General features: G+C 43.6%; 1 protein-coding gene across 2 annotated transcripts in view; it reads right to left on the bottom strand.

Moving 5' to 3' along the window:
• The window catches only part of ADAMTS19 (ADAM metallopeptidase with thrombospondin type 1 motif 19), a 245,169-nt gene that overhangs the window by 56,702 nt on the left and 160,613 nt on the right, over positions 1 to 27,854 (bottom strand). For both annotated transcript variants that reach the window (XM_066603164.1, XM_066603165.1), the window contains exons 13-14: positions 27,608 to 27,780; positions 7,986 to 8,113 (exon numbers count right to left, since the gene is read on the bottom strand). In XM_066603164.1, the coding sequence (XP_066459261.1) occupies positions 7,986 to 8,113; positions 27,608 to 27,780 (301 nt within the window). The remainder of the gene's footprint in view (positions 1 to 7,985; positions 8,114 to 27,607; positions 27,781 to 27,854) is intronic.

The raw sequence follows: 27,854 nt of genomic DNA, 5'->3' as shown, positions 1-27,854 counted from the left end.
CTTATGGTACGTACATTCCACTATGTGCCTACAGTATAGCTTATGTGATACCTCAGACCATCTGCTGCCTACTTTTTATCTGTACTTATATTCAGTTCTTTGGTATTTGGGAATACGTATCCCATGGCCTATGGTTTATATATTATTTATTACATTGCTTAGGGCTTAGTCACACGGACACATCCAGGCGCCGATGCGCCCGTCTTCCTGCATGAAGAAGACGGCCACACTGCAGGTGCGGACAACTCTCCTCAGCGCTGAAAGAAAGAACACATGACCGGCAACGGAGCCGGTCATGTGTTCTTTCTCCTGCAGGATAAGATGGCTGCACTGCAGGTGCTGAGAAAGAACACCTGACTGGCTCAATTGCCAGTCATGTGTTCTTTCTTTCAGCGCTGCGGAGAGTCGTCCGCACCTGCAGTGCAGCCATCTTATCCTGAAGGAAGACGGGCGCTGTGTGACTAAGCCCTTACAGTATATAGCGCTATCATGTTTTTCAGTTCTGTATGCAGATGTATTTAGTGGTTTCTTACACTCTTATTTCCCTATGCCAGGCACACATATATACACAACAGCCGTTGTCATGTTATACTTTGTATCCTTCACACAAGGCGGAATTGGTGTGGATTTTCCTCAACAAAGAATCCACACCAAAATCCGCATCAAATTACACTTCAAAATCTTCACCCCTCCCTGGTGTGAATTTTGATGCATATTTGGATACAGATTCACAGCAGATTTCACTCCTTCTATTGAAAAGGTGACATTTTTTTTTATGCATGCATGCGTGAAAAATAACTCAAAAAAGGTTCAACTGACCTCAGTTTTGTCACAGCCCACAGAAAGTAGGTTGTATAAAAAAAAATGCAGTGAATATGCTAATTAATGCGTGTCCACTGCAGGTTGTTTTATGCACGCAGACATTAATGGACTTTTCTCCATTAATATGGACCAAAATAGGATATACTGCGATTTTTTTCACATGCAACATCGGTCTGTGTAAAATCTGTACATTTGAATACACTAATTTAATTCAATAGGTCAGTGTGCATTGCGTATTCAGGGTGGGTTTACACGAGCGTGTTTTTGTGCGTGTCTTTTCAGGAGAGGGCTTTAAATATAAGCCATTCCCTGAAAAACAAAGAAAGGTGTTAAAAAAAACAAAACATACTCACCACCCCCTTCGGCTGCCGGGCTCAGCCGCATCCTCTTCTGGCTGTCCCCTACTCTGTAGATCTCTGAAGCACTTCAGCCAATCAAAATCAGAGCTACCAGCAGGTGGGGATTTTAAATCCCCGCCTGCTGATAGCTTAGATCTACAGAGCCGGGGACAGCCAGGAGAAGATGCGGCTGAGCCCCGGCAGCCGAAGGGAGGTGAGTATGTTTTTTCTTTTTTTTTTTTTTTAAACACCTTTCTTTGTTTTTCAGGGAGGGGCTTATATTTAAAGCCCTCTCCTGAAAAACATTTTAGGGGTGCCGGCAGCAGGATCCTCCACGGCAGCTGTCATGTGTGACAGCTGTGGTAGGGAATCCTTTATTCCCCGCAGGCATTTAGAATTCCTCTGATGCATCTCTCACAGACATGGCAGGTGCAGCAGGGAATTCTTTTTCCTTGCGGGGATGCAGGAAACATCTGATGTGTTCTACATCTCCACAGAACATGGCAGCGGCGGAGAGGTAATTTTTTTTTTGGACCATTTTTTTAATTTTTACACTAAAATCTTTCTTTTTCAGGGAAGGGCTTATATGTAAAGCCCTTCCCTGAAAAAGAATGCAGGGGTGCCAGCAGACCATTGTTTTCAGTGGAGCCGCCGGCAGCAGCCACGGCTCCATTGACAACAAGCACACAGCTGTGTTCACGCGTGTTTTTGTTCGTACCTAGATGCGGACGTATATACGCACCTAAGTACACCCAAAAACACGCTCGTGTGACCCCACCCCCAGACAGTAAAAAATACTGACTGAATATGGACAGAATATATGCCCGTGTGAATGGGCCCTTAGTCTTCAACATCCCACACTAAAGAGGCTGTCCAAGTTACATTTTCTTAAAAACCTTTCCCATGCCCAAACATGATAAAACAGCTAATACTCCTCTCCAGGCTCCCCATGTCTTGTGCCACCGTTGCCAGTAGTGTTTTTTGGCTCCAGTCAGCCTATGTGGAGGACGTCACAAGTTGCTGCAGGCAATCACAGAGACCAGCCCTCCATCGCTGAGCTCTGTTTGCCTGCACCAGAATGTGGGGAGCCAGGAGAGGTGAGTATATGCTGTTTTATTATGTTTGGGCATGCAGTGGATAGATAAAAAAAATACGTTTTAACATTTTAACTCAGACAACTCCTTTAAATGAGAAAAAGGCCCAAAAAATAATAAAAAACACAATGCTAATATTGTCTTCTTATATTTTTGTAAAAGCGGTCATCGTTTAACCAAATATACCATCTTCCATAGAATCCATCTTTTTTCCTACATCTGCCACCCCCAATGTATATTCATATCCCTGATATAGATTGACTTTATTTATTACCTCCATAATAGTTGGGATAATGTTAAACTTCCAATAATGTACTATCAGACTACGTGTAGCTGCAAATACACCTACTTTAATGTGGAACACCATCTGGTTGTAAATGGTGAAGGACTTCCTCACACCTAATCCAGTAGACTAGAGATCCCTAACCAGAACTCCTTCAATCTATGACAGCCCCACCAAATGTGTCTTAAGTTAAAGTTACCAAATTGAACCATTCTTTTTGGGTGTAAATACTGTATAACGGCATATGGATCTTTTTAACAATCTGAATATGATTGATACTTATGATACTTTGACATGTGTAGCTTGTTCCCATATGGTCTATTACAATTATTTATGTTTTTATGTAATAATCACACAGTTGGATGTTTTCTTACAAGACAGAACTGATAACTGGACTGTCAGTGTAATGAGATGTGTATCTACCATCTGTGATCATGAATGGGACAAATATTTTTCCCATTGGGAATAATCACTGCAAGCCAAGCTCTTCAAAACTACAAGTAATTCACATAGAGAGTCTAATTGGAAATTGTATAACTTTACGTGATTCACTGATTCATTAGAACCATACGTCCCCTGTGATTAATAAACTGAATAGGTTCAAATAGGAGAGAAAGGAAGTAAAACCTATGGAATCCCATCTGCATGGAACCAATGACAAGACCATGTATATCTAGAGGAGGTTACATAGACTTTTAATGTATGTTTACAAAAATGTAAAAAAAAACTTGAATTACTCAGAGACAGTTACTAATTTACATTTGGGTTTGAAAGTCTGAGCCCTATGAGCGCACATTCCTGCAGTCTCTGGCATGTACTAAGCCATAAAAGAAACTCTGTTAAAAGAACATTTGTTTTATAATCAAGAACTGTACACGCTCTATCTTACATCTCTGACATCTATCATATTGGGAAGAGGCATTTTAGAAAATATTTACTCCTTTCATGTCTAAATTTACAAAAGGGCAAAAAGCCCAAAAATGATAAGTTCAAGATTCTTGGATTTTATTTGCAGCAAAAACAAAGCAACCTTTTGCACTGAGCTATTTCATTGTATAGATCTTTATCTTGGTGTTACACCTGTGCAAACCTGGCAAATTATTACATTTTAGACATTTTAAGTTACCTGATTTGATATAATGTAAATATATAACTTTCATCCCTTAACTATTTAACCAGACATTTTTTGCCTTAGGGGAGAAGAGAGTTGAGTTTGCTGACCCCCATTCCAACCGCCATAATTCTTATATCTAGCGGATGTGCAAAGTTTAGCATTTGTTATTTAGAATTTAATTTATAATTAAGCTTTTTTGGGTGATGCGACACAAATTCTGTCATTTGTGTTTTCCTTCTCTTAACATAGTTCACTGTGTACTAGAATCGCAGTAGCAAGTTGATATTACTGTATAGATCGTTACTAGAGATGAGCGAGCGTACTCGGAAAAGCACTACTCGCTCGAGTAATTTGCTTTATCCGAGTATCGCTGTGCTCGTCCCTGAAGATTCGGGTGCCGCTGCGGCTGACAGGTGAGTCGCAGCGGGGAGTAGGGGAGAGCGGGCGGGAGAGAGGGAGAGAAAGATCTCCCCTCCGTTCCTCCCCGCTCTCCCCTGCAGCTCCCCGCTCCGTGCCGGAACCCGAATCTTCAGGGACGAGCACAGCGATACTCGGATAAAGCAAATTACTCGAGCGAGTAGTGCTTTTCCGAGTACGCTCGCTCATCCCTAATCGTTACTGTTATGGAGACACCAAGTCTGTTTTCTTCTGTATGTTGAATGACTGTTTTTTTTTAAAATAAAATTCAATAATAATTAAACATTACGATCTTTATTTTTTAACACTTACATGTCATTATAACAAAAACCTATGTGTCATGGAGAAGTTTTGATTGGTTGGGATTTGCCTGCTGAGAAGGCAGAAGTAAGTAAATAAGCAGCAGTGCTTGGCTAAAAATTCTGCTAATTCAGCTCTGATTGGTTAGCTGTATGCACACTATGTAAATTCTATGGCTGGATATGAGTAAGGTCAACAGTCAAAATACATAAGCCAATGGGGTTGGTGGCTTTTGAACTAACAATTTTTTCTTCATTTCTAATTGACATTTTATTGTGACTATTCCATGATGGCTAGATTCATTTCTATGTAATTTCTATAGAATGTGCACAATTCTCTGAAAAACAGTGCCCAGCCAATTGCATCTACCCTTTTGTCTAGTGATCAGTTCACATCTCAGCACCTGATCAAAACATGTGTTAAAGAGATTCTTGCCACCTACTTTTAGCCCTATAAATTAAGATTATGGGCTACCAATAGGTGACCCACTGAGTCCAGGTATGTATTATACTTACCTCCTCTGTCGTTCCTCTGGTGTGAGCACTGGAAGTCACCGCTCAGTGCAAATAGCCCCACCAATTTTAAAATTAGAATGGGCTAACAACTTAGTAGCACCAGGCAATGCATAGAGCGGCAGCTTCTAACACTCACACCAGGGGAAGAGTGAGGGAGCTAAGTATAACACGTTCCCAGACTTGGCAGGCCACTTACTTTTAGTCCATAAGCTTAGCTTATAGGGCTAAACGTAGGTGAGAGATTCCCTTTAAAAATTGGCATGATGAGGTTGTCAGCACAAATTGCTTATTTACACTCCACCCATTAAGTAGGCCACATCCACCTTAAGGGTGGTTTCACACGAGCGTGTGCTTGTGTGTACATAAGTGTGTACATATGTGTGCAACCCTGTATGCACAAAAACACGCATGTATGCAGGTGCGCGCATTGCCTTCAATGGAGCCGCGGCTGCTGCCGGCAGCTCCATTGAAGGCAATGGTCTGCTGGCACCCCTGAAGTTATTTTCAGGGAAGAGCTTTAAGTATAAGCTCTTCCCTGAAAAACATCCCTTTTAGTGTTAAAATAAATATATATATAAAAAAAAATATATATATACTTACCTGTCTGCCGCTGCCAAGTCCCCCGTTGCCCCCCTGCGGGGAATAAAGAATTCCCTAGCGCAGCTGTCACAGATGACAGCTGTCAGAGTATATGTGGTAAAAGGCAGCACTCCTTGCAGCAATAGTATAAAAAAGATACAGCCTTTATTCAATCCATGATCAAACAGAGTGCCTCAGCAACGTTTCAACCCAAACGTGGATTTTTCTCAGCTTGAAAAAAACCCACGTTCGGGTTGAAACGTTGCTGAGGCACTCTGTTTGACCATGAATTGAATAAAGGTTGTATCTTTTTTATACTATTGCTGCAAGGAGTGCTGCCTTTTACCACATATACTCTTACTGTTTAGGGACAACGGGATCTAGTCCTCTGTTCTAAGGCGTGCACAAGCAAGTTTTGTTAAACTGCATGAGAGTGTGGGTGCTGCTGACAGCTCAATATTTCTACAGATGACAGCTGTGCTAGAGGATCCAGCTGTTGGCACCCCTTAATTATTTTTCAGGCAAGGGCTTTAAATATAAGCCCTTCCCTGAAAAACAAGCCAAAGTAGTGTAAAAAATAAGAAAAAACACATACTCACCTGTTTTCAGCTGCCGGAGCTCAGCGGCATTCAGCTGTCCCTGGCTCTGCAATGAAGTTCTTTGAGCAGTCAGGGAGTTAAAATCCCTGCCTGCTTAAAGAGATGCTTCTGATTGGCTGAGGTGCTCAGCCAATCACAGGCAGCTCTCACCTGTCATTCATTCAGCAAGAGCTGCCTGTGATTGGCTGAGGCGCCTGCTCAAAGAACTTCATTGCAGAGTCTGGGACAGCGCAGACAGGATGCTGCTGAGCCCTGGCAGCTGAAGAAAGGAGAGTCTGTTTTATTAATTTTTTACACTACTTTGGGTTGTTTTTCATGGACTGGCTTATATTGAAGCCCTTCCCTGAAAAACAATTAAGGGGTGCTGGCAGCTGGATCCTCTGCTGCAGCTGTCATCTGTGACAGCTGTGGTAGAGAATTCTTTATTCCCTGTGGGGATGACGAATTCTTTTGCCGCATCTGTCATATCTGTGACAGCTGCAGCAGGGAATTCTTTATTCCCCGCGGGGATGAAGAAAACACCTGCCGCATGTGACAAGTATGTATATGTATATATATATATATATTATATATATATTTTTTTTTTTTACACTAAAATGGTTGATTTTCAGGAAAGAGCTTATATTTAATGCTCTTCCCTATAAAACAATTAAGGGATGCCACGGCTCCATTAAAGACAATGCGTGCATTTCTTATGGTGCACACATGTCCTATCTTTACAGGCGCACGCCTTTAAAACACGGACATGTGAACAAACCATAGGGAATGCATTGGTTGTAACAGATGCATGTTTTTGTGCGCACGTATGCACGCACATAAACACGCTCGTGTGAAGCCACCCTAAGTCATGTAAGGTTTTCAAATGTTTGTTCTCTGTAACAAAATAAAGTAGAACATTGACTGTACTTTTTATTCCATCTAGCAAACTCTGCAGCCCTTCCCTCATTCCTCCCTAGATATCCTCCTATCAAACAATACCATGAGTATCTAATTAACATAGAAATTTGTATTACAATTTCTCATGCCTATACGTAAATATAACTCGGATTATGCCTGTGCATAATAATAAGAATGGACACTAGTTAGGGCAAACCTAAGATATGGTCTTATAGCCATGTTCACAGGATGGCTCCAGGGCCTCACTTCAGCCTGGCAATTACTATGCTGTGGTGCCAGGGGTGACATTACTAAGATGCTCAGATCATTTATTACAACATCCATGTGTTAGAAAGTTGAAAGCATTTTCACAGCCAGTTATTGTAAGACAAGACTATGTATTCAATATACTAAAGATGCACATGTAAAAAAATATCAAACCCCTTAACAGCAACTGTCTTATCCAATATGCTATATAGCCAAAGTAAATAAAAATCAAACAAATCACTAAAAGTAAAATAAATTACTTTGAAAGTAATCATAACTGTAGCCAATAATGACATATGTGACTGTTAAAAAAGAAATCAAATGGAGAAAAGAATGTTCATTGACAATTGTCTTTAGAGGGGTATTTATTTAAGTTTGGTGAAATTTTTCCAAACTGTCAACTATCCACTGGATAGGTGAAAACTGATAGATTGGTGGGAGTATGTCTGCTGGGACCCTCACCATCAACATAACTGGGGTCTTGAAGTTCCCCAAATAAATGGAGCAGTGGCTTCGTATACACACTTCTACTCTACACAATGCAATGAAAAAGCCAGATATCGCTGATTTCAAGCGCTCAGCCACGTCCGACAGTTCCACTGAAATGAGTGGAGTAGCAGCATGCATTCCATTAGTCAGAAAGGTGAAATCAATAAAAACATCACCTACATGGAATACCTCTTTAAAATTAATCCAGATTATGTATTTTATCTTAAAGAACCAAAATGAGAAACTGAAAGACTCCTAGTGATTTCATATTATATGTTTAGTTTTACTCTACCTGGCATCTGCCATTTGAGCACATGTCCAAGCCATCAGTTCCACATGGTGTACCATCTAGAGCTTTTTCTGCCACCAGAACAGGCTGATCCTTACCAAGGGCAGAACAGAAAAGCGCACAAGGTTTTTCTAAAATAAAAAAAAGCAATGTTAAGTACATGTAAAAGTGATGCTTGATGCATGACCTATCCTTTTTATAAGCCATCAATATCAGATCAGTGGTCGTCAGTCTTCTTACCTCTGCTGTTTAGCTGTTTGAAGGTACTGCACACTCAGGTGAGTGCTAAGGCCTTTTTATTGTATACCAAGCATAGCGCCATATATTACCTTGAATGGGACTGAGCTGCAGAAAGGCCATGTGACTGATGAACATAATGCCAAAAGCCAAAGACTAGGCCTGAGCACTTGTCTGATTGCCAGAGTTCCTTCAAAAAGCCAATTGGATGTCAAGAGTTTTACCTCCACCAGTCTAATATTTGTGACCTATAGATGTCCTAAATTTCATTATCTATTTAAGTTTAGAATGCTATTAAAAAAGTAAAGTCAGTTTCCAAGGTAAGCTTACCATATTTTGTAGTTAGACATTATACATAGTCTTTTATTTTAGTTACATTTAAAATATACCTCTTAAAACTTTTTTGCATACATTAGATGCATGTGTGAAAATTTGTAATAAGTGAAAATTTTTGAAAACTTTGGTTCAGCCGGTTCCTTGATTTTCAAAAAAAGTTTGATTTGGTCCAAATTAGTTCAAATCAAACTGGAGTTTCACCAATACCTCTAAAATAACTACCCTGGCCAAAAGAGTGGGGGTTCTTTTTCTGCTGTGGCTCAGCAGTTAACACTGTTGCCTTACAGTGTTGGGGTCTAGAGTTTGTGTGTTCTACTTGTGTTCCATAATAGGCACCTTTATTTGTATAATACATGCATATAATGCAATGCTTTACATTACTTGATATTTTCTATCCCCTTTGGGACTCACAATCTAGATTCACCTATTAGTATGCTTTTGGAAACACACAAAAACACAAAGTGAACATACAAACTCCTTGCAGGGTTGTACTTGTTCAGATTTGAACCTAGGAACCCAGTGCTGCAAGGCTGCAGTGCTAACTACTAAGCCACAGTGCTTCTTCTTCCTCCTTTACCTCAATAAATGTATGCACTATATAAATAAAAATGATTATTATGAAGCAGAAATCCACACAAACATAGTAAGAACATACAAAGTCTATGCAAATGCTGTCTTTGGTCAGATATGAACCTAGGACCTCAGTGCTGCAAAACATCAGTGCTAACCACTGAGCCACCATGCTTCTTCTTCTTCTTCCCCCTCAATAAATGTATACACTATATAAATAAAAGGGATTATAATAAAGGGGGGGCTCAGGGAAATGCAGGGAGTACATACAAGCTACATGTGAATGTTCGACTGATTTGGTTTGTTCAACATTAGTGAAACATGAAATTATACGAGGAAATTACATTTTTCCCTCTTTCCAGTAATTAATAATTCGCCATTCCTTGCTTCCAGAATATCTGTAGATGTTTAGAAGTCTTCAAAATCTGTCTATATTAAAATAGCAAATACAAAACAGGGATGAGGGGGAATGCAGCTGCAGTGTGTCTCCCTCAGTAGGTGCATGAACTGCATGCTGTGAGAGGGGATGAGGAGCTACAGGAGGAGACATCAGCTGTTCTATCATGCCAGGAAAAGCCTACCTATTCAGCAAGCATGGAGAGAGAAAGTGTGTGTTTACAAAAATGGCTAGAAGAAAGAAAAAAGATCCCAAATATGATATGATGACCTGCTTACATATATTGCTGCACTACATATAATATACATGTATGGCTGCCTAAGGAGGGTTTCAGATTGTTTGTTTAACAATAGTTGTGGTTTAAGTAAAGCTGTAGAATCCTTGAACCTTACACTGAATGACAGTTATATAAGTATTTTTCTGATGGTAATGGAAGTCACATGTTCTTTGAAATAGTTCTATAACCTAAACATGGTTTATATTGTGCTCTGCCTTATAGCAATAATATATTTTAAAATATTTTCTACTTTGTTTTCAGTCTCTGGGGAATAATCTGAAACAATCTCTGAATATCTGTTCAGTGTGCATTTATGGGCTTAGACAATACCTTGAAAGCTTTGTAGAATAATATAAACAAGTTCTTATGTGACTTGGCTGCATAATATTATAGCAGAGGGAGTCTGTAAGTACAGCAAAGTACTATATAACAAGGGAATGTGTTTCCATAAAACATGCAGGAACATTTCACAGATCATCTAAGAAAGTTCAAACATCCAAGGCATGAATATTAAAGATTCGTTTAAATTGCATTCATTATAGGATTGTATTTAGAAAGTAGTAAAGTACATCCCTTGTTTTAAGACTTTATTAAGCAATACTGAGCTAATTTTAGGGTGTCTCAAAACTGGAATCCGTCTTAACATTAATCTAATAAAATAATAAACACCCATTTAATTCAATTGACTTTTGTGATATAATTCTGACAATTAGGCCCAATGTCCACAGGCAGGTCGGATTCTGCATGCGGGAGCTCACATCGGAATCCAACCCTGCCTGCGGCCGAGGACCCTGCGTACTGCATTGTACGCATTGTACTTTCGGTACTGCATTGTATGCGGAAATTCCGGCCAGCGCGCCGGTGCACATTGCGCAGTACTTTTTTTTTTAACTTCTACTGTGGCCCGTCCACAATTCAATTGAGGTCGGGTGGTGGACGGCTTCCATTGACTTCAATAAATAAGGAGCATGCTGCGATTTGATTTCTACATCCAAAGATCCACAAATCAAATCTGCATGCTTTAATTCAGGTGCGGACGCTTAGGTTTCCCTATATGCGGCTTGATTTTCAGATTCCACAAATCCAACCCACCCGCGGACATTGCGCCTAATACAACTGATTGTGAGAACCCAACAAATAGTTATAGTAACTCTGCTAAACTCACAATGCAAGACTGGGTTTTCAAATCCAAATAAAGCCTTAAATACTGCTTACTATTCCATATGTTGGTAACCACCTATTAGTTGTTCATTTAAAAGGTGTAATGTAACCTCAGTAGAGATGAGCGAGCATACTCGTCGGAGCTTGATGCTCGTTCAAGTATTAGGGTGCTCGAGATGCTCGTTACTCGAGACGAGCACCACGCGGTACTCGTCTCAATTAAACGAGCACTGACCATTGAATTCAATGAAGCCGGCAATACAGCCGGCTCCATTGAAAGCAATGGGCTGCCGGCGATCGCGGGATGAATTGTCGGGAAGGGGTTAAATATATAAGCCCTTCCCTGCAATTCATCCAGAAATGTGTAAAAATAAAAAATATATATATACTCACCTTGTCCCGGCAGACGGAGTTCAGCGCGGCTGGCCTGCAGTGGGTGTGAAGGGAGTGTGAGTCAAACATGCCCCTGATTGGTCACAGCCTGACCAATCAGAGGCAGATCTCACTCACACCCATTCATGAATTCATGAATGGGTGAGTGAATGCTGCCTCTGATTGGCTCAGCGCAGCTCTCAGCTGAATGACAGCAGTTCAGCACCACAGTGCAGGGGACGGCAGGAGAACACGCGGCTGTGCCCCGGCAGCTGAAGGGAGGTGAGTATCTATTTTTTTTGTTTTTTAAATCACTTTTAATTAATTTCCAGGGAATGGCTTATATGTAAAGTCCTTCCCTGAAAAAGAATTCAGGTGTGCCAGCGGACCATTGTCTTCAATGGAGTCGCCGGCAGCAGCAGCGGCTCCATTGAAGAGAATGCCTGCATTTTTATTCTTTTTTACACTAAAATCTTTCTTTTTCAGGTAAGGGCTTATATTTTTAAGCCCTTCCCGAAAATTCATCCCGCGCTCGCCGGCAGGCCATTGCTTTCAATGGAGCCGGCTGTATTGCCGGCTCCATTGAATTCAATGGGCTAACATCGTTCTTCTCTGCCACAGCTGTTACAGCTGTGGCAGAGGAGAACGATCTTTATGCTGACAGTGCAGGGGGGGGGGGTCTCACTCTTGCCACTATTGTGGCTTAATAGTGAGACCTCGGAGCCCAAAATGCAGCCCTGCATGTTGCTCCTCGCCTGCCCTATCCATTTCTGAGTTTTTTACGTGACTTTGGTGATTTGCTAAGATTTTCACAAATGAAAACCTTAGCGGAGCACCAGTCATATGCAAAAATGCTCGAGTCGCCCATTGACTTCAATGGGGTTCGTTACTCGAAACGAACTCTCGAGCATCACTGAAAGTTCGACTCGAGTAACGAGCACCCGAGCATTTTGGTGCTCGCTCATCTCTAAACCTCAGCAAATCATGGTTATGTATGGTAGAGTGAAATGTTCTACAAATTTCTAATATATTTTTGTATTAATTCATCAGTTTTCCATATCTCTGCTTCCAGTTATTTAATTGGAATCTTTATTGATTATCTTCAGGGAATAAAGATTTTTTTTGGTCATGCTATTGATTTCAGCGATTTTCATGATGACACAATCAATCAAGAGCAATGATAAGCTATGGTTTTATTAGTCATCTATGTTTTTTTTTCTGCACACATACAATAGCTTGGAAATGAGCAAATTGTGTCAATATCTGGCCAGTGTTGATGGCCTCAGACTGTAATTACTACCTGTGTGACCATCAAATGACCAGGACAATTTTTATCTCATAGAAGAAAGCAATAAAGGTTCCTACTGAATCACTGCAAGCACATAGCTTGTAAACCTTAAGGCCTCGTTCAAACGAACGTGGTTTATACGCTGTTACAACAGCATGTAAACCACGCTTCTATAGCTACCAATAAGTTGCTATGGAAGCTCTCACACGGATCTTTTTTACCAGCGCAGAATCTGCGCTGGTAAAATAGATAGGACAGTGAGTGCCGACTCGCCTGTCAGCTCCGTGCTGTGACGCTGTCCATGGAGCTGACCATCGGCTCCTATGGGAGCAGCGGCAGCACTCTGCTCACAGAATGGACATGTGAACGGGCTGCTCGGCGGAGAACAGAGCAGCTCATTCAACGCAGATTTCCTGCATGTCAGCAGTGTGGTTTACATGCTGTTGTAACAGCATGTAAACCACGCTCATCTGAACGAGGCCTAAGGAGCTAATACATAAAGTAGATATTTTTTCATTACACAATTAAAATGTTTTATTTGTTAAAACCCTAATATCCCTTTAACTCCACCCCTTTGAAGATATTCAGAACTTATTGATAACTAGACTGTCTGGGATGCAGTGCTGTCATTTTTGTTTTACTACTTTAAATGGCAAATATGTCAATGATAAAGTGACTAATAAATGTAAATAAAAATTTAAATGAATTATTTTAGTTTATACTAAATTCAATCAAATTAAAGATTAAATCACTTTCAGCAGACAAGAAGAATATTTATGGGCTAATGAAATATATATATATATAGGACTTTTTTTTTTTTTTTTTTTAAACGTAATGTAAATGACAGTAATTTTTGCCATACCTTCAGTGGCAACATTGATAGGACTACAGGGACGTAATATTATTAAGAATTAGAGATGAGCGAGCACCAAAATGCTCGGGTGCTCGTTACTCGAGTCGAACTTCCAGCGATGCTCGAGGGTTCTTTTCGAGTAACGAACCCCATTGAAATCAATTGGCGACCCGAGCATTTTTGTATGGGACCTATGCTCCGCTAAGGTTTTCATTTGTGAAAATCTGGGAAATTCAAGAAAGTGATGGGAACGACACAGAAACGGATAGGGCAGGCGAGGGGCTACATGTTGGGCTGCATCTCAAGTTCCCAGGTCCCACTATTTAGCCACAATAGCGGCAAGAGTAGCCCCCCCCCCAACAATTTTTACTTCTGAAAAACCCTCATTAGCAAGGCATACCTTAGCTAAGCACCACACTACCTCCAACAAAGCACAATCACTGCCTGCATGACACTCCGCTGCCACTTCTCCTGGGTAACATGCTGCCCAACCGCCCATTTCAGTAATAGTAGCAGTCAAGACAGGCCCCGGTAACAATTCCGAAGCAGCAGTATAGGGGGAGCACAGTATTAATTCCATTTCAGTAGTAGTAGCAGTCTAGACAGGCCCCAGTAACATATCACTAGCAGCAGTATAGGGGGAGCACAGTATTAGTTCCATTTCAGTAGTAGTAGCAGTCTAGACAGGCCCCAGTAACAATTCCAAAGCAGCAGTATAGGGGGAGCACAGTATAGGGGGATCATGTAACGGACACAGCAGAGCCAGGAAACAATTATGCGCAAGCCTGCTGTAACGCTTAGCTGGGTATTAATGAGCAACTACTACCCCCAGCAGACACGCAGTAAACTGAAGACGGTCACAGGCAGCCCAAATATAGTATTTTTTTCCAATTTTTGGGAAAAAGCCCACTGCCTATATAGCCTGTATATGGATTTCCCTGTTGGAGGATGACTGTGGTTATTGAAAGCACAGTGCAGCCAGAAAAAATTATGCACAAGGCTGCAGTAACACCTAGCTGGGTATTAATGAGCGACTACTACCCCCAGCAGACACGCAGTAAACTGAACACGGTCACAGGCAGCCCAAAGATTTTTTTTTCCAATTTTTTTGAAAAAGCCCACTGCCTATATAGCCAGTATATCTCTTTCCCTGTACCACTGCCCCTGCCTCACCAGTACTGCCCCTATACTCAGTAAAATGACTGCAGACTGAGGACGCTATGGTCTGCACGCCCGATATACAAAAAAAAAAAAAAAAAAGTGCAAAACTGCTAAAAGCAGCCTCAACAGTACTGCACATGGTCAGATGTGGCCCTAAGAAGGACCGTTGGGGTTCTTGAAGACGAAGATAACAGCCTAACACTCTCCCTATAGCAGCTACAGCAGGACGGCACTTTCCCTAATGTCTCTCAGCGTGCATCTGTGGCGAGCCGCGGCCGGCCCCAATTTATTTACTCGGGTGTCACCTGATCTCCCCAGCCACTCACTGCAGGGTGGTGGGATAGGGCTGGAACTTCACAGGAGGCAATTGTAATGCCTTCCCTGTGTTTCTATTGGCCAGAAAACGGCGCAAACTTTTCTGGGAAGAAAATGGAAGTGACTCGAACACCGCGTGGTGCTCGTCTCGAGTAACGAGCATCTCGAGTACCCTAATACTCGAACGAGCATCAAGCTCGGACGAGTACGCTCGCTCATCTCTATTAAGAATGAATTTTCCCCTGCACATCTTGACCTCTCAATCCATAAAAGTTTTAATAGCAATCAGCTATCAGCAGCTAGAGGCATATAGCACTTTACAAATCATATGGAATTTCATAAACATGATATATTGAGCAATGTTATATATTCAATCATAGCTTATTATATTGCGAGGAGGGACTATCTATATGGACAGGCTTAATAGATTACACAAACATAATATGGTGCGAACATATGTATTTTTTATTCATACAGTAACTAAATACTTGGAGTATGAAATGCACTAAAAGATTACAATGTTAACATGTCAGCAGTTCATCTGCTCTATTTTATTTACTTTGTGGTTAGAATTTCACTGAGCAATGTAACAAACAGGGCTTCCTGGTTAATAGTCAAATACCTATTAATAACTCTTACAGGACACAGCAGAATGCTTGAAGGGGATTTCCAGGAATTCCCTTTTTTAGAATGAAAATACAAAAAATTGCAAGCTTTCTAACATACTAATTTTGTAAAATCTGTGTGTTGCCATTACCTGGTTCTCAAACTACTTCTGGCATCTAGTCATGAGTGAATTTTTGAAAAATTCAGCTTTGTTTAACTTTTCGAAAAGTTTGGTTTGTCGTAATTGGTTTGAACTGAACTAGAAGTTCACTAAAACTTGTGTATAACATGGTCCATTAGCCATAAAAGCTGTTTAGAACACTTCCTAGTGAAAAAACCTGCGTCAAGAAGTAACACATCATTTCTTCTTTCCGCACATGGATTTCAACTTTCCTTGCTGAAAATATCTGTGCTGTACTACTATGGCACAGATTCATTTACACCGGCCGATGATCCCTTAAAAAAAAAAAAAAAATGCTAATCGGCGATCGTTTTAGCGATAATCGGTACGTATAAATGTGCGCCCATCGTGCGCTTTTCGTGCACTGCTAGCTGATTGTTAAATTCAGTCCAACTTAAAAATCGTTCATTCTTATCAGAAGTTCTCCATAGGGAGTGCTGATAGCATTGTTTCCCCATGGAGAACAAAGGATCTGAGCGCAGATAATAGCCCTAGGGAAGGCTTCATTTGCACACCTAATTGGTATTTAAGCAGCTGAGTAGCTACTTAATACTTTATGCAAAATGATCCCTCAAAACTGTAATTTGAGCGATCTTTGAGTGATCATCGGCCCGTGTAAACCAGCCTTAAGATGATGCAGATTTCATCTGAAATACTCATGGATTTCACATAAATTATGTGTCAAATCCATAGCAAAAATCAAACATGTAAACAAACCCTATAGGTAGCTACCTTGTAAGTTAACGTTTTACCCAATAAAGAGCTTTGAGCATTTATGCACCATGCCCACCATGTACACAAGACAGTGTTCACATGGTACAAATAAACTCCAGAAGTTCCTACATAAAACACTAAAACCACCACCCAATGCAAACAAGGGAAAAGATGGGGACTCTAGCCCTACCAACTGAAGGGGGGAAAATACCCCTGCCTAAAGTGGGGCGATCGTCATGACAAAGGCAGCCCCATGTCCTGAACCTAGGCCACCTATACTGACCCTATGTAGAGACAGGAAATGTCAATAAATAGGTGGAAACAACTAATGGCAGCAGGAGCAATGGCAGAAATAACCTAAAGATATACCAACTACTTAGCTAAATCCAGATGGCAGCAACTAGGGAAAAAGGACTAGATCAGCTTTGTCCCTAAAAGCTGAATAATTAGCAACTTCTGAGAACAGGGGGGAGAAAAATATAAACTCCCTCATAATTAGATTGGCCATACAAGGAAAACACAAACCACCTAGGGGAATTTCAATATTGGATTCTAATTATCCCTTTATCAACTACAGGAAAACCCAAGGGGTAACAAATGTACAACCACAAAAGTGTCATAATGTGGCTTGGACTGACCTTGTACTGCCATTCCATTTCAAGATCGCAGCCAGTATACTATGGACCTTGTCATGTCCGTCGAGCCGTGACAAACATGAGTATTCATTTTAGTCAAGCCAGAGACTCCTTCAAAAGAGAATAGACAACCACTTATCGACAGCTGTTTGGGGGTTCTTGCCCCTTACGACTTTAGAGAGCCAGTTTTCCTCCTTCTGAAAGACATCTGTGGTGTCTTGATCTGTTGTCATGATGGATGGCACATCAGCGTGTAAGGAAGTAGACACAAAGGGAATGATGTGCACCAGTGATGGGGAACCAGTAAGGTAAGTGTAATAGAAAGTTTGTCCCTTTTATATTTTGGACCTAATAAATGCTTGGAAAATTCTTTGCCTTATTGACATAATGCAACTTTTTGGGAAATTAGTTATAAACACCCGTTTTTAATTTCCTGAACATAATGCTGTATATACAAAACAGCATAACACAGTAGAAAGCTGGTGTTTCATCTATAATCTATCTGTTTACCTGAACATGTTATTGATCTCCTGTCTTAACCAATGCCTGTTCACTTATATGTGAAGAAAAACTGCCTTCTCGATCTGTTGTCTTATTCTGACTAGTCATTCTACCTTGAGCTTCTTCTTTTCCAGCTTAAGCTTGCCAGCAACAGCCATTGGAAAAAATATGGGCTTTTTTGCTTCGAAACATGTCTTTAAGGATTTTCTTTAATTTTGTGGATTACAATAAATTGGATATATTAAATCCTGGTGTTGTGAAAGTCTTGGCATTTCCACTTGATATCCTTGGAGGAGCATGTCTTCATTGTCAAGCTTCACTGTTAATACACTCTAGTTTTTTTGGAGATCCTATGGCATACCCTGAAATGTTGTTCTAGTATGTTTTGCTGTGAGCACAACATTAAAAGATGAGCAGATTCAGTATTTATTCCATTATTACTAGAGATGAGCGAACGTACTCGTCCGAGCTTGATATTCGTGCGAATATTAGGGTGTTCGGGATGCTCGTTACTCTTAACGAGCACCACGCGGTGTTCCGGTTACTTTCAGTTTCCTCTCTGAGACGTTAGCGCGCTTTTCTGGCCAATTGAAAGACAGGGAAGGCATTACAACTTCCCCCTGTGACGTTCAAGCCCTATACCACCCCCCTGCTGTGAGTGGCTGGGGCGATCAGATGTCACCCGAGTATAAAAGTCGGCCCCTCCCGCGGCTCGCCACACATGCCTTGTGAGTTAGCTGAGGGAAAGTACTATCGTGCTGGTGCTGCTGTAGGGAGAGCGTTAGGAGTCAGTGTAGGCTTCAAGAACCCCAAAGGTCCTTCTTAGGGCCACATCTACCTGTGTGCAGGCTGCTGCTAGCAGTGTTTTTTTTTTTTCTTTCTCAAAATCGGCAGTGCAGAGCATTGCACCCGGTATTAGGGACAGAAGTGGTGCATAGGCAGGGAGAGTGTTAGGAGTGAGTGTAGCCTTCAAGAACCTCAACGGTCCTTTCTAGGGCCAAATTTAAGCATGTGCAGTACTGTGCTGGCTGCTGTTAGCAGTGTTGCATATTTTTTTTTTTCTAAAAATCGTCTGTGCAGAGCATTGCACCCTCCATTGATACTACAGGGATAGAATTGTGTAGGCAGGGCCACAACACAGTTATTGTTCATTGAATATACGCAGTGGGTCCTTCCCTTTGCAAAAAAGCGAATTCAATTAATTATATTTGGCCTGCCTGTGTCAGTCCTAAGGTCGCCGTGTACGTGTGTGCTGCGTGGACAACGTACAAAAATCAGATGCAACCAGCTACGGTTGAGTGCAGCCTTGCGCCAATTTCTTTCCTGCCTGGGAAATCAAATCACTGGTAATACAGTATGCTGAGGGGTAGGGGTAGGCCTAGAGGATGTGGACGCGGCCGAGGACGCGGAGAGCCAAGTGAGGGTGTGGGCACAGGCCGAGCCAGTGCGGTGGCCAGGGGTAGAGGCAGGGCCAGACCGAATAATCCACCAACTGTTTCCCAAAGCGCCCCCTCGCGCCATGCCACCCTGCACAGGTCAAGGTGCTCTACGGTGTGGCAGTTTTTCACAGAGACGCCTGACGACCGACGAACAGTGGTGTGCAACCTTTGTCGCGCCAAGATCAGCTGGGGAGGCACCACCAACAGCATGCGCAGGCATATGATGGCCAAGCACCCCACAAGGTGGGACGATGCCCGTTCACCGCCTCCGGTTTGCACCACTGCCTCTCCCCCTGTGCCCCAACCTGCCACTGAGATCCAACCCCCCTCTGAGGACACAGGCACTACCGTCTCCTGGCCTGCACCCACACCATCACCTCCGCTGTCCTCGGCCCCATCCAGCAATGTCTCTCAGCGCAGCGTCCAGACGTCGCTAGTGCCACAGTTTGAGCGCAAGCGCAAGTACGACGCCACGCACCCGCACGCTCAAGCGTTAAACGTGCACATTGCAAAATTGATCAGCCTACAGATGCTGCCGTATAGGCTTGTGGAAACGGAGGCTTTCAAAAGCATGATGGCGGCGGCTGCCCCGCGCTACTCGGTTCCCAGTCGCCACTACTTTTCCCGATGTGCCGTCCCAGCCCTGCACGACCACGTCTCCCACAACATTGTACGCGCCCTCACCAACGCGGTTACTGCCAAGGTCCACTTAACAACGGACACGTGGACAAGCACAGGCGGGCAGTGCCACTATATCTCCCTGACGGCACATTGGGTGAATTTAGTGGAGGCTGGGACAGAGTCAGAGCCTGGGACCGCTCACGTCCTACCCACCCCCAGAATTGCGGGCCACAGCTCGGTGGTGGTATCTGCGGCGGTGTATGCTTCCTCCCCTAAAGCACCTTCCTCCTCCTCCTCCTCCAACGCAACCTCTGTCTCGCAATCAAGATGTGTCAGCAGTACGTCGCCAGCAGTCGGTGTCACGCGGCGTGGCAGCACAGCAGTGGGCAAGCGTCAGCAGGCCGTGCTGAAACTACTCAGCTTAGGAGAGAAGAGGCACACGGCCCACGAACTGCTGCAGGGTCTGACAGAGCAGACCGACCGCTGGCTTGCGCCGCTGAGCCTCCAACCGGGCATGGTCGTGTGTGACAACGGCCGTAAGCTGGTGGCGGCTCTGCAGCTCGGCAGCCTCACGCACGTGCCATGCCTGGCCCATGTCTTTAATTTGGTGGTTCAGCGCTTTCTGAAAAGCTACCCCCACTTGTCATACCTGCTCGGAAAGGTGCGCCAGCTCTGCGCACATTTCCGCAAATCCCACACGCACGCTGCCACCCTGCGGACACTGCAACATAGGTTTAATCTGCCAGTGCACTGACTGCTGTGCGACGTGCCCACACAGTGGAACTCTACGCTCCACATGTTGGCCAGACTCTATGAGCAGCATAGAGCTATAGTGGAATACCAACTCCAACTTGCGCGGCGCAGTGGGAGTCAGCCTCCTCAATTATTTACAGAAGAGTGGCCCTGGTTGGCAGCCATCTGTCAGGTCCTTGGAACATTTGAGGAGTCTACCCAGGTGGTGAGCGGCGATGCTGCAATCATTAGCGTCACCATTCCTCTGCTATGCATCTTGAGAAGTTCCCTGCAAAGCATAAAGGCAGACGCTTTGCGCTCGGAAACAGAGCCGGGGGAAGACAGTATGTCGCTGGATAGTCAGAGCACCCGCCTGTCTATATCTCAGCGCGTTGAGGAGGAGGAGGAGGAGCATGAGGAGGAGGAGGAGGATGAGGAGGAGGGGGAAGAGACAGCTTGGCCCACTGCTGAGGGTACAGATGCTGCTGGGCTGTCATCCTTTCAGCGTGTATGGCCTGAGGAGGAGGAAGAGGAGGAGGAGGAGGATCCTGAAAGTGATCTTCCTAGTGAGGACAGCCATGTGTTGCGTACAGGTACTCTGGCACACATGGCGGACTTCATGTTAGGATGCCTTTCTCGTGACCCTCGCGTTACACGCATTCTGGCCACTACAGATTACTGGGTGTACACATTGCTCGACCTACGGTATAAGGAGAACTTTTCCACTCTGATTCCCGAAGAGGAAAGGGGTTCGAGAGTGATGCTATACCACAGGGCGCTGGTGGACAAACTGATGGTAAACTTCCCATCCGACAGCGCTAGTGGCAGAAGGCGCAGTTCCGAGGGCCAGGTAGCAGGGGAGGCGCAGAGATCAGGCAGCATGTACAGCGCAGGCAGGGGAACATTCTCCAAGGCCTTTGCCAGCATTATGGCTCCCCAGCAAGACTGTGTCACCGCTCCCCAGTCAAGGCTGAGTCGGCGGGAGCACTGTAAAAGGATGGTGAGGGAGTACGTAGCCGATCGCACGACCGTCCTCCGTGACACCTCTGCCCCCTACAACTACTGGGTGTCGAAGCTGGACACGTGGCCTGAACTCGCGCTGTATGCCCTGGAGGTGCTTGCTTGTCCTGCGGCTAGCGTCTTGTCAGAGAGTGTGTTTAGTGTGGCTGGGGGAATCATCACGGATAAGCGTACCCACCTGTCAACCGACAGTGCCGACAGGCTTACACTCATCAAGATGAACAAAGCCTGGATTTCCCCAGACTTCTCTTCTCCACCAGCGGACAGCAGCGATACGTAAGCAATACGTAGGCTGCACCCGCGGATGGAAGCTACGTTCTCTCTCACCATCCAAAACGGGGACATTTCTGCTTCATCAATCTGTGTCTAATATTCCTCCTCCTCCTCCTGCTCCTCCTCCTGAAACCTCACGTAATCACGCTGAACGGGCAATTTTTCTTAGGGCCACAAGGCTCACTCATATAATTTTTCTAAACAATTTTTATATGCTTCAATGCTCTTAAAAGCGTTGAAACTTTAACTTGAACCAATTTTTCGTTAAACTGGGCTGCCTCCAGGCCTAGTTACCACTTAAGCCACATTAACCAAAGCGATTAATGGGTTTCACCTGCCCTCTTGGTTGGCCATGGCCAATTTTTTGGATGTACATTAGTACTGTTGATACAGCAATTTTTGTGGGCCCTCGCCTACAGTGTAATCAAATGAATTTTTAGCCCACCTGCATTACAGCTGATGTTACATCCGCTGTGTTGGGCAATGCAATGGGATATTTTCATGTACCGCCGGTGGGTTCCAGGGAGCCATCCATGCTGTAGGTGCACACGGAGTTTAACCTACATCTGTCCACTTGTAAAGAACCCCAGTCTGACTGGGGCATGCAGTGTAGGCCGAAGCCCACCTGCATTAAGCACGACATTACTACCTCAGCTGTGTTGGGCAATGCAATGGGATATTTCTATGTACCGCCGGTGGCTTCCTGGCACCCACCCATGCTGTGGGTCCACACAGGGAATTATAAATGCCTCTGTTTCCACTTGTAAAGAACCCCAGTCTGACTGGGGCATGCAGTGTGGGCCGAAGCCCACCTGTATTAAGCACGACATTACTACCTCAGCTGTGTTGGGCAATGCAATGGGATATTTCTATGTACCGCCGGTGGCTTCCTGGCACCCACCCATGCTGTGGGTCCACACAGGGAATTATAAATGCATCTGTTTCCACTTGTAAAGAACCCCAGTCTGACTGGGGCATGCAGTGTGGGCCGAAGCCCACCTGCATTAAATATGACATTACTACCTCAGCTGTGATGGGCACTGCAATGGGATATTTTTATGTACCGCCGGTGGGTTCCAGGGAGCCACCCATGCTGTAGGTGCACACGGAGTTTAACCTACATCTGTCCACTTGTAAAGAACCCTAGTCTGACTGGGGCATGCAGTGTAGGCCAAAGCCCACCTGCATTAAGCACGACATTACTACCTCAGCTGTGTTGGGCAATGCAATGGGATATTTCTATGTACCACCGGTGGCTTCCTGGCACCCACCCATGCTGTGGGTCCACAGGGAATTATAAATGCATCTGTTTCCACTTGTAAAGAACCCCAGTCTGACTGGGGCATGCAGTGTGGGCCGAAGCCCACCTGCATTAAACATGACATTACAACCTCAGCTGTGATGGGCAATGCAATGGGATATTTTTATGTTCCGCCGGTGGGTTCCAGGGAGCCACCCATGCTGTCGGTCCACAGGGACTTCACAATAGGGAGTTGTACCTGCCTGTGTCTATGAATTAAAAACCGCGGTCTGACTGGGGCATGCAGACACCTTGACAGAATGAATAGTGTGTGGCACATAGGTTCCCCATTGCTATGCCCACGTGTGCAGCTCCTGATGGCGGTGGCACAGGATTCTATTTCTCATTGCTTCTGTACAGCATTGTGGGCTATCGCCCCGCCCCTTTTAAAGAGGGTCGCTGCCTAGCCGTGCCAACCCTCTGCAGTGTGTGCCTGCGGTTCCTCCTCATGGCAGACGCACTTCTAAATAGACATGAGGGTGGCGTGGCATGAGGGCAGCTGAAGGCTGCGCAGGGACACTTTGGTGTGCGCTGTGGGGGGGAGGGGGGGCGGTTGGACAGCATGTAAGCCAGGAGAAGTGGCAGTGGAGTGTCATGCAGGCAGTGATTGTGCTTTGTTGGAGGTAGTGTGGTGCTTAGCTAAGGTATGCATTGCTAATGAGGGCTTTTCAGAAGTACAAGTTTTTGGGAGGGGGGGGGGCCCACTCTTGCCGCTATTGTGGCTTAATAGTGGGACCTGTGAACTTGAGATGCAGCCCAACATGTAGCCCTCGCCTGCCCTGTCCATTGCTGTGTCGTTCCCATCACTTTCTTGAATTGCCCAGATTTTCACACAAGGAAACCTTAGCGAGCATCGGCGAAATACAAAAATGCTCGGGTCGCCCATTGACTTCAATAGGGTTCGTTATTCGAAACGAACCCTCGAGCATCGCGAAAAGTTCGTTCCGAGTAACGAGCACCCGAGCATTTTGGTGCTCGCTCATCTCTAATTATTACCAAAGGGAAGCGTTCTGCCTTTTTTCTTTTTTAACAGGGAGACACACAGAATCGGTGTATGTAGAACCAAACCTGTAGAACCTGAATTTGGGTCGAAATTTGTGAAAATGTTGGTTGGGCAAGAACCTGAACCTCAGGCGGTTTGCTTCTGCCAAATCAGATGTATGGTGGTGGTGGTGCAGCTGCCTTTTAAATGGATCAAGCTCGGTGGTTACCACTGTTGCCTTGCAGTGTTGAGATCCTAGGTTCAAATCTGACCAAGGATATCTACATGGAATTGAAAAACTCTATGCAGATGTTTTTGGCCAGACACTGAGCCTTGTTTCTATTTCACCTTGCTTTTTTCTCCTTTTCTGTGGCAGGAAGAAGAAGGAAAAAAGAAGAAGTAACATAGTGGTAAGCAGTGTCGCCTTGCAGCACTGTACTCCTAGGTTCAAATTTGACAGACAACATTTGCATGCAGTTTCTGGTAGAGATGGAGTTACCACTAGGGGCATCGGGGTCCGGTTGGTGCAGGCTGCTCGTCCTGGTGTGACTGAGGCCCGGGTTGGTGGCTCTGTCCGGGGTTCCCCCACTCTGGTGGTTGGTCACGGTGGCTGGCGGGACGTCTTGAGTCCTGCGCGGGCACGCTAGTCCACTGGTCAGCCACACTGTACTCGGGTGGGTGCGCGCCACCAGGGGAGGTGGCTTTATGACTCTCTCCAGTCATCATGTGACTTATCCCCGCCCCTATGGGTGGGGAGCTCTGCATATAAATCCTGCTGGCCCAGACTCCAGTGCCAGTGTTTGTTTTGACTTGTCTGACTACACCCGCAATCATTGACCTGACTATAGTGTGTATGACCTCTGCTTGCATTTGACTCTGCTTCTGCTTTGCCCTTCTGTACCCCAAATGTGTCTTTTGGTTTGACCTCGGCTTACATTTAACTCTGCTTTTGTTTTTGCCCTCCTGTACTCCACTCGTGACTTTTTGGTTTGACCCTGCCTGTTTTCTGGACTACTCTCTGGTCAGCTCATCGTTGTCCTAGTCAGCTCATGGTTCCCAACTGTCTGTCTACCAGTCCCTCCTTCTTGGAGTCCCTGACACTAGTGCAGCACAGGGACCATCGCCCAGTTGTCGCCCTGGGGCCTAGCCCAGGGGGGCAAGTAGGTAGGGACACAGGAGAGAGCTGGCGTAGGGATCCCCTGTCCATCTGCCCCTGCCGGCCGTAACAGTTTCTTTGTTCTCTTTATGTTTTTTCTTCTTGTTTTATCCTTTTTCTCCTCCTCCAGTGAAGGAAGAGGCATGGTGGCTATTAATATTGCCTTGTAGTGATGAAGTCCTAGGTTCCAATCTGACCAAAAAGAACATCTGCACGAAGAATACTTTTTCCTGATAATACAAAATTGTATCTTAATATTTTCCTATACTATCCACAATCTTCATTTTTGGTTATAACTTTCTTCTAAGAAAAAAACTAAAATCTTGCATTATACCTATTTTTATAGTTACGATAACTCTATAGCAAGGAGAATAAGAGACCTTTGTTGCTATTAAGGTCATAAAATGTTTAACATTCTAAATAAATGCTACTAAAAATCCTGGAGACTTTGTAGTGCCTATTGTCTTTACAATAGTTAAAGGAGATGTGCACATGGATGTAATTTTAACTTGTGCTACACATTTTCCAGATGCTTTCCTTTCTTTAAACAGTCAAGCCTGTGTAAATACAGCATGTATCATTCATTGCACAGATAGGCAAACAGTCTAACCAAAAAGTCTGCTGAACTGAAAATCTCTGCTATGTTCCATTACTTAGTTTATTACCATTCAGTAAATCAGGTAGGTCTGCTTAATATTATATAAAGGGAATATAAGTAGGTCTATGTAAATGTTTTAATAGATGTGCACTGAAGAACCAGACAGAGGTAGTAAACACTTACAAGCATCTTGGTGGGTGTGCGGAAGGGATCAAGAGTATAACTATTCATTTTATTAAAGTGATTTTTTTGTTCCATATGTTTAAAGTGCTTATATCGATGACATACAAAAATTTCATATGGAAAAAAAAAAACTTGAAAATCTGTAAATTTTATAGCAAGTTAGGCTGTAACTTTTAGTACTGGTGTTTAATGGACATGTAAAATATGAAAAGTGAAATCTAGTTTAGAAGGTTTTCATTCATATTCCTTAAAGGTAACCACAACATATGCAGTCTTATTATACTGTAATTGTACAAATTAGTACCTGTTAATTGGTCTAACAAGTCAATAGTTCCAATAGAGAAAATCTGTGTTGGTGGCCTTTTAACCTCTAAACCAACCTGCAAGTGTTCCCTGTAGAGTTGAGCGAACATACTCTGCCGAGCTTGATGCTCGTTCGAGCATTAGCGTACTCAATGGTGCTCGTTATTCGAATGAGCATCAAGCCGTATTTGACCCCGCCACAGTTTTTTGGCTCCTCCCCACTGTGACATGCCTGTTTTGGCCCCTCCACGCCATGACATTGGCAAATTTTTTGTCTGGCAGGCAGGGGAGAGGAAGAGAGGGGGAGAAGGAGAAAGGGGGAGAGGGGGAGAGAGGGAGAGGGAGAGAGAGAGGAGGTGAACCTAGGGGAAAAAAAAAGCTCGGCTCCCGGCGTCCCACATACAAAAATGCTCAAGTCTCCCATTGTAGTCAATGGGGTTCGTTACTCGAGTAGAGCTCTCAAATTTTACGAAAAGCTCAACTTGAATACTGCGGACTCGAGCATTTGGGTGCTCGCTAATCTCTAGTTCCCTGTAATAGCCATATGATGCTGAAATTGTAATTATTTTTTTAAGTTGCAACTTATTGATTTTCCTAAAAACCCCTTAATGAAAAGATAATGTCAAGAAAATCAAAGAATAACTTAATCTGTGATTCCTTGTATCTCACTCATTGTATCTATGAATGAGTGAGTAAAAAAAATCAATCTAACACTTCTCACTAATTTGTTAGCCTTTACTTTGGGCAGCTACTGCTTTATATGTGATGGAGTAACCCACTAATTGTCAGCTGTCTGGATCCTAAATCACCTCATTTTTTTTAGTTCTTTTGCTTATGTAACAACCCTAGTTTTTATATTTTATTTTATTTTGTTGTTTTCCACTGTCATTGATGCCTCTACAGGAGCACTGTTTACTGTGGAAAACAACCTCCTACTGGTACTATAACATTGTTCATAGGCATTGCTGATTGGGTTCAAAGGGGACCCAGCAATCTTGGGATCCGTCAGATGAGTGCCAGGTCCAATAGCCTTTTTGTCCTAGAGATTGTTCATTGACCTTCACTAATAACGATCTTCTGACATTGTTCACTAACTTGTCAGAAGCTTTAAGGAGGGCTACATACCATAATCGTTAACTAACAAAAAAGGAAATAAATTACCAATTAAATCTCATACGTTTTTCAATGCTGTAAAATAATCTGGAATCTGAAAAGACCAGAAGTAGGAAACTGGCCAGATCTAGTCAATCGTGAATCGCCTTTGATTAAAAAAACAAACAAAAAACCAAAAAACAATATACTTTTATGTTAACATTACATTTTTGGGTTATCTTCTAAAGAATGATATCATCATTATTCATCTATAATTTTAGGCACCTATATAAATTTTTTGATTAACTTGCTTTACAAATACCTTCATTGATGACAGCATGCCAACGGTGCTTTGGTTTATGATAAGAAGAGCGGTAGCTAAAAGTCTGACATTGCCATTCCCTGAAATCAGGCACCCCAGGAGGGCAGCGTGGGTTCTCACATATTTTATACTGTATTTTTGGATCATTGCATTGTCGACCTTCAGTGGTTTGACTACAAGGGTGAACAAATAAAAGATTAATGTATAAAGAGAGACCATCATCCAGTGACCATCATGTATGTAACAC

Source organism: Eleutherodactylus coqui, chromosome 5, assembly GCF_035609145.1.
Source record: "Eleutherodactylus coqui strain aEleCoq1 chromosome 5, aEleCoq1.hap1, whole genome shotgun sequence".
Taxonomy (NCBI): domain Eukaryota; kingdom Metazoa; phylum Chordata; class Amphibia; order Anura; family Eleutherodactylidae; genus Eleutherodactylus; species Eleutherodactylus coqui.
This window is presented reverse-complemented; position numbering and strand designations above follow the sequence as displayed.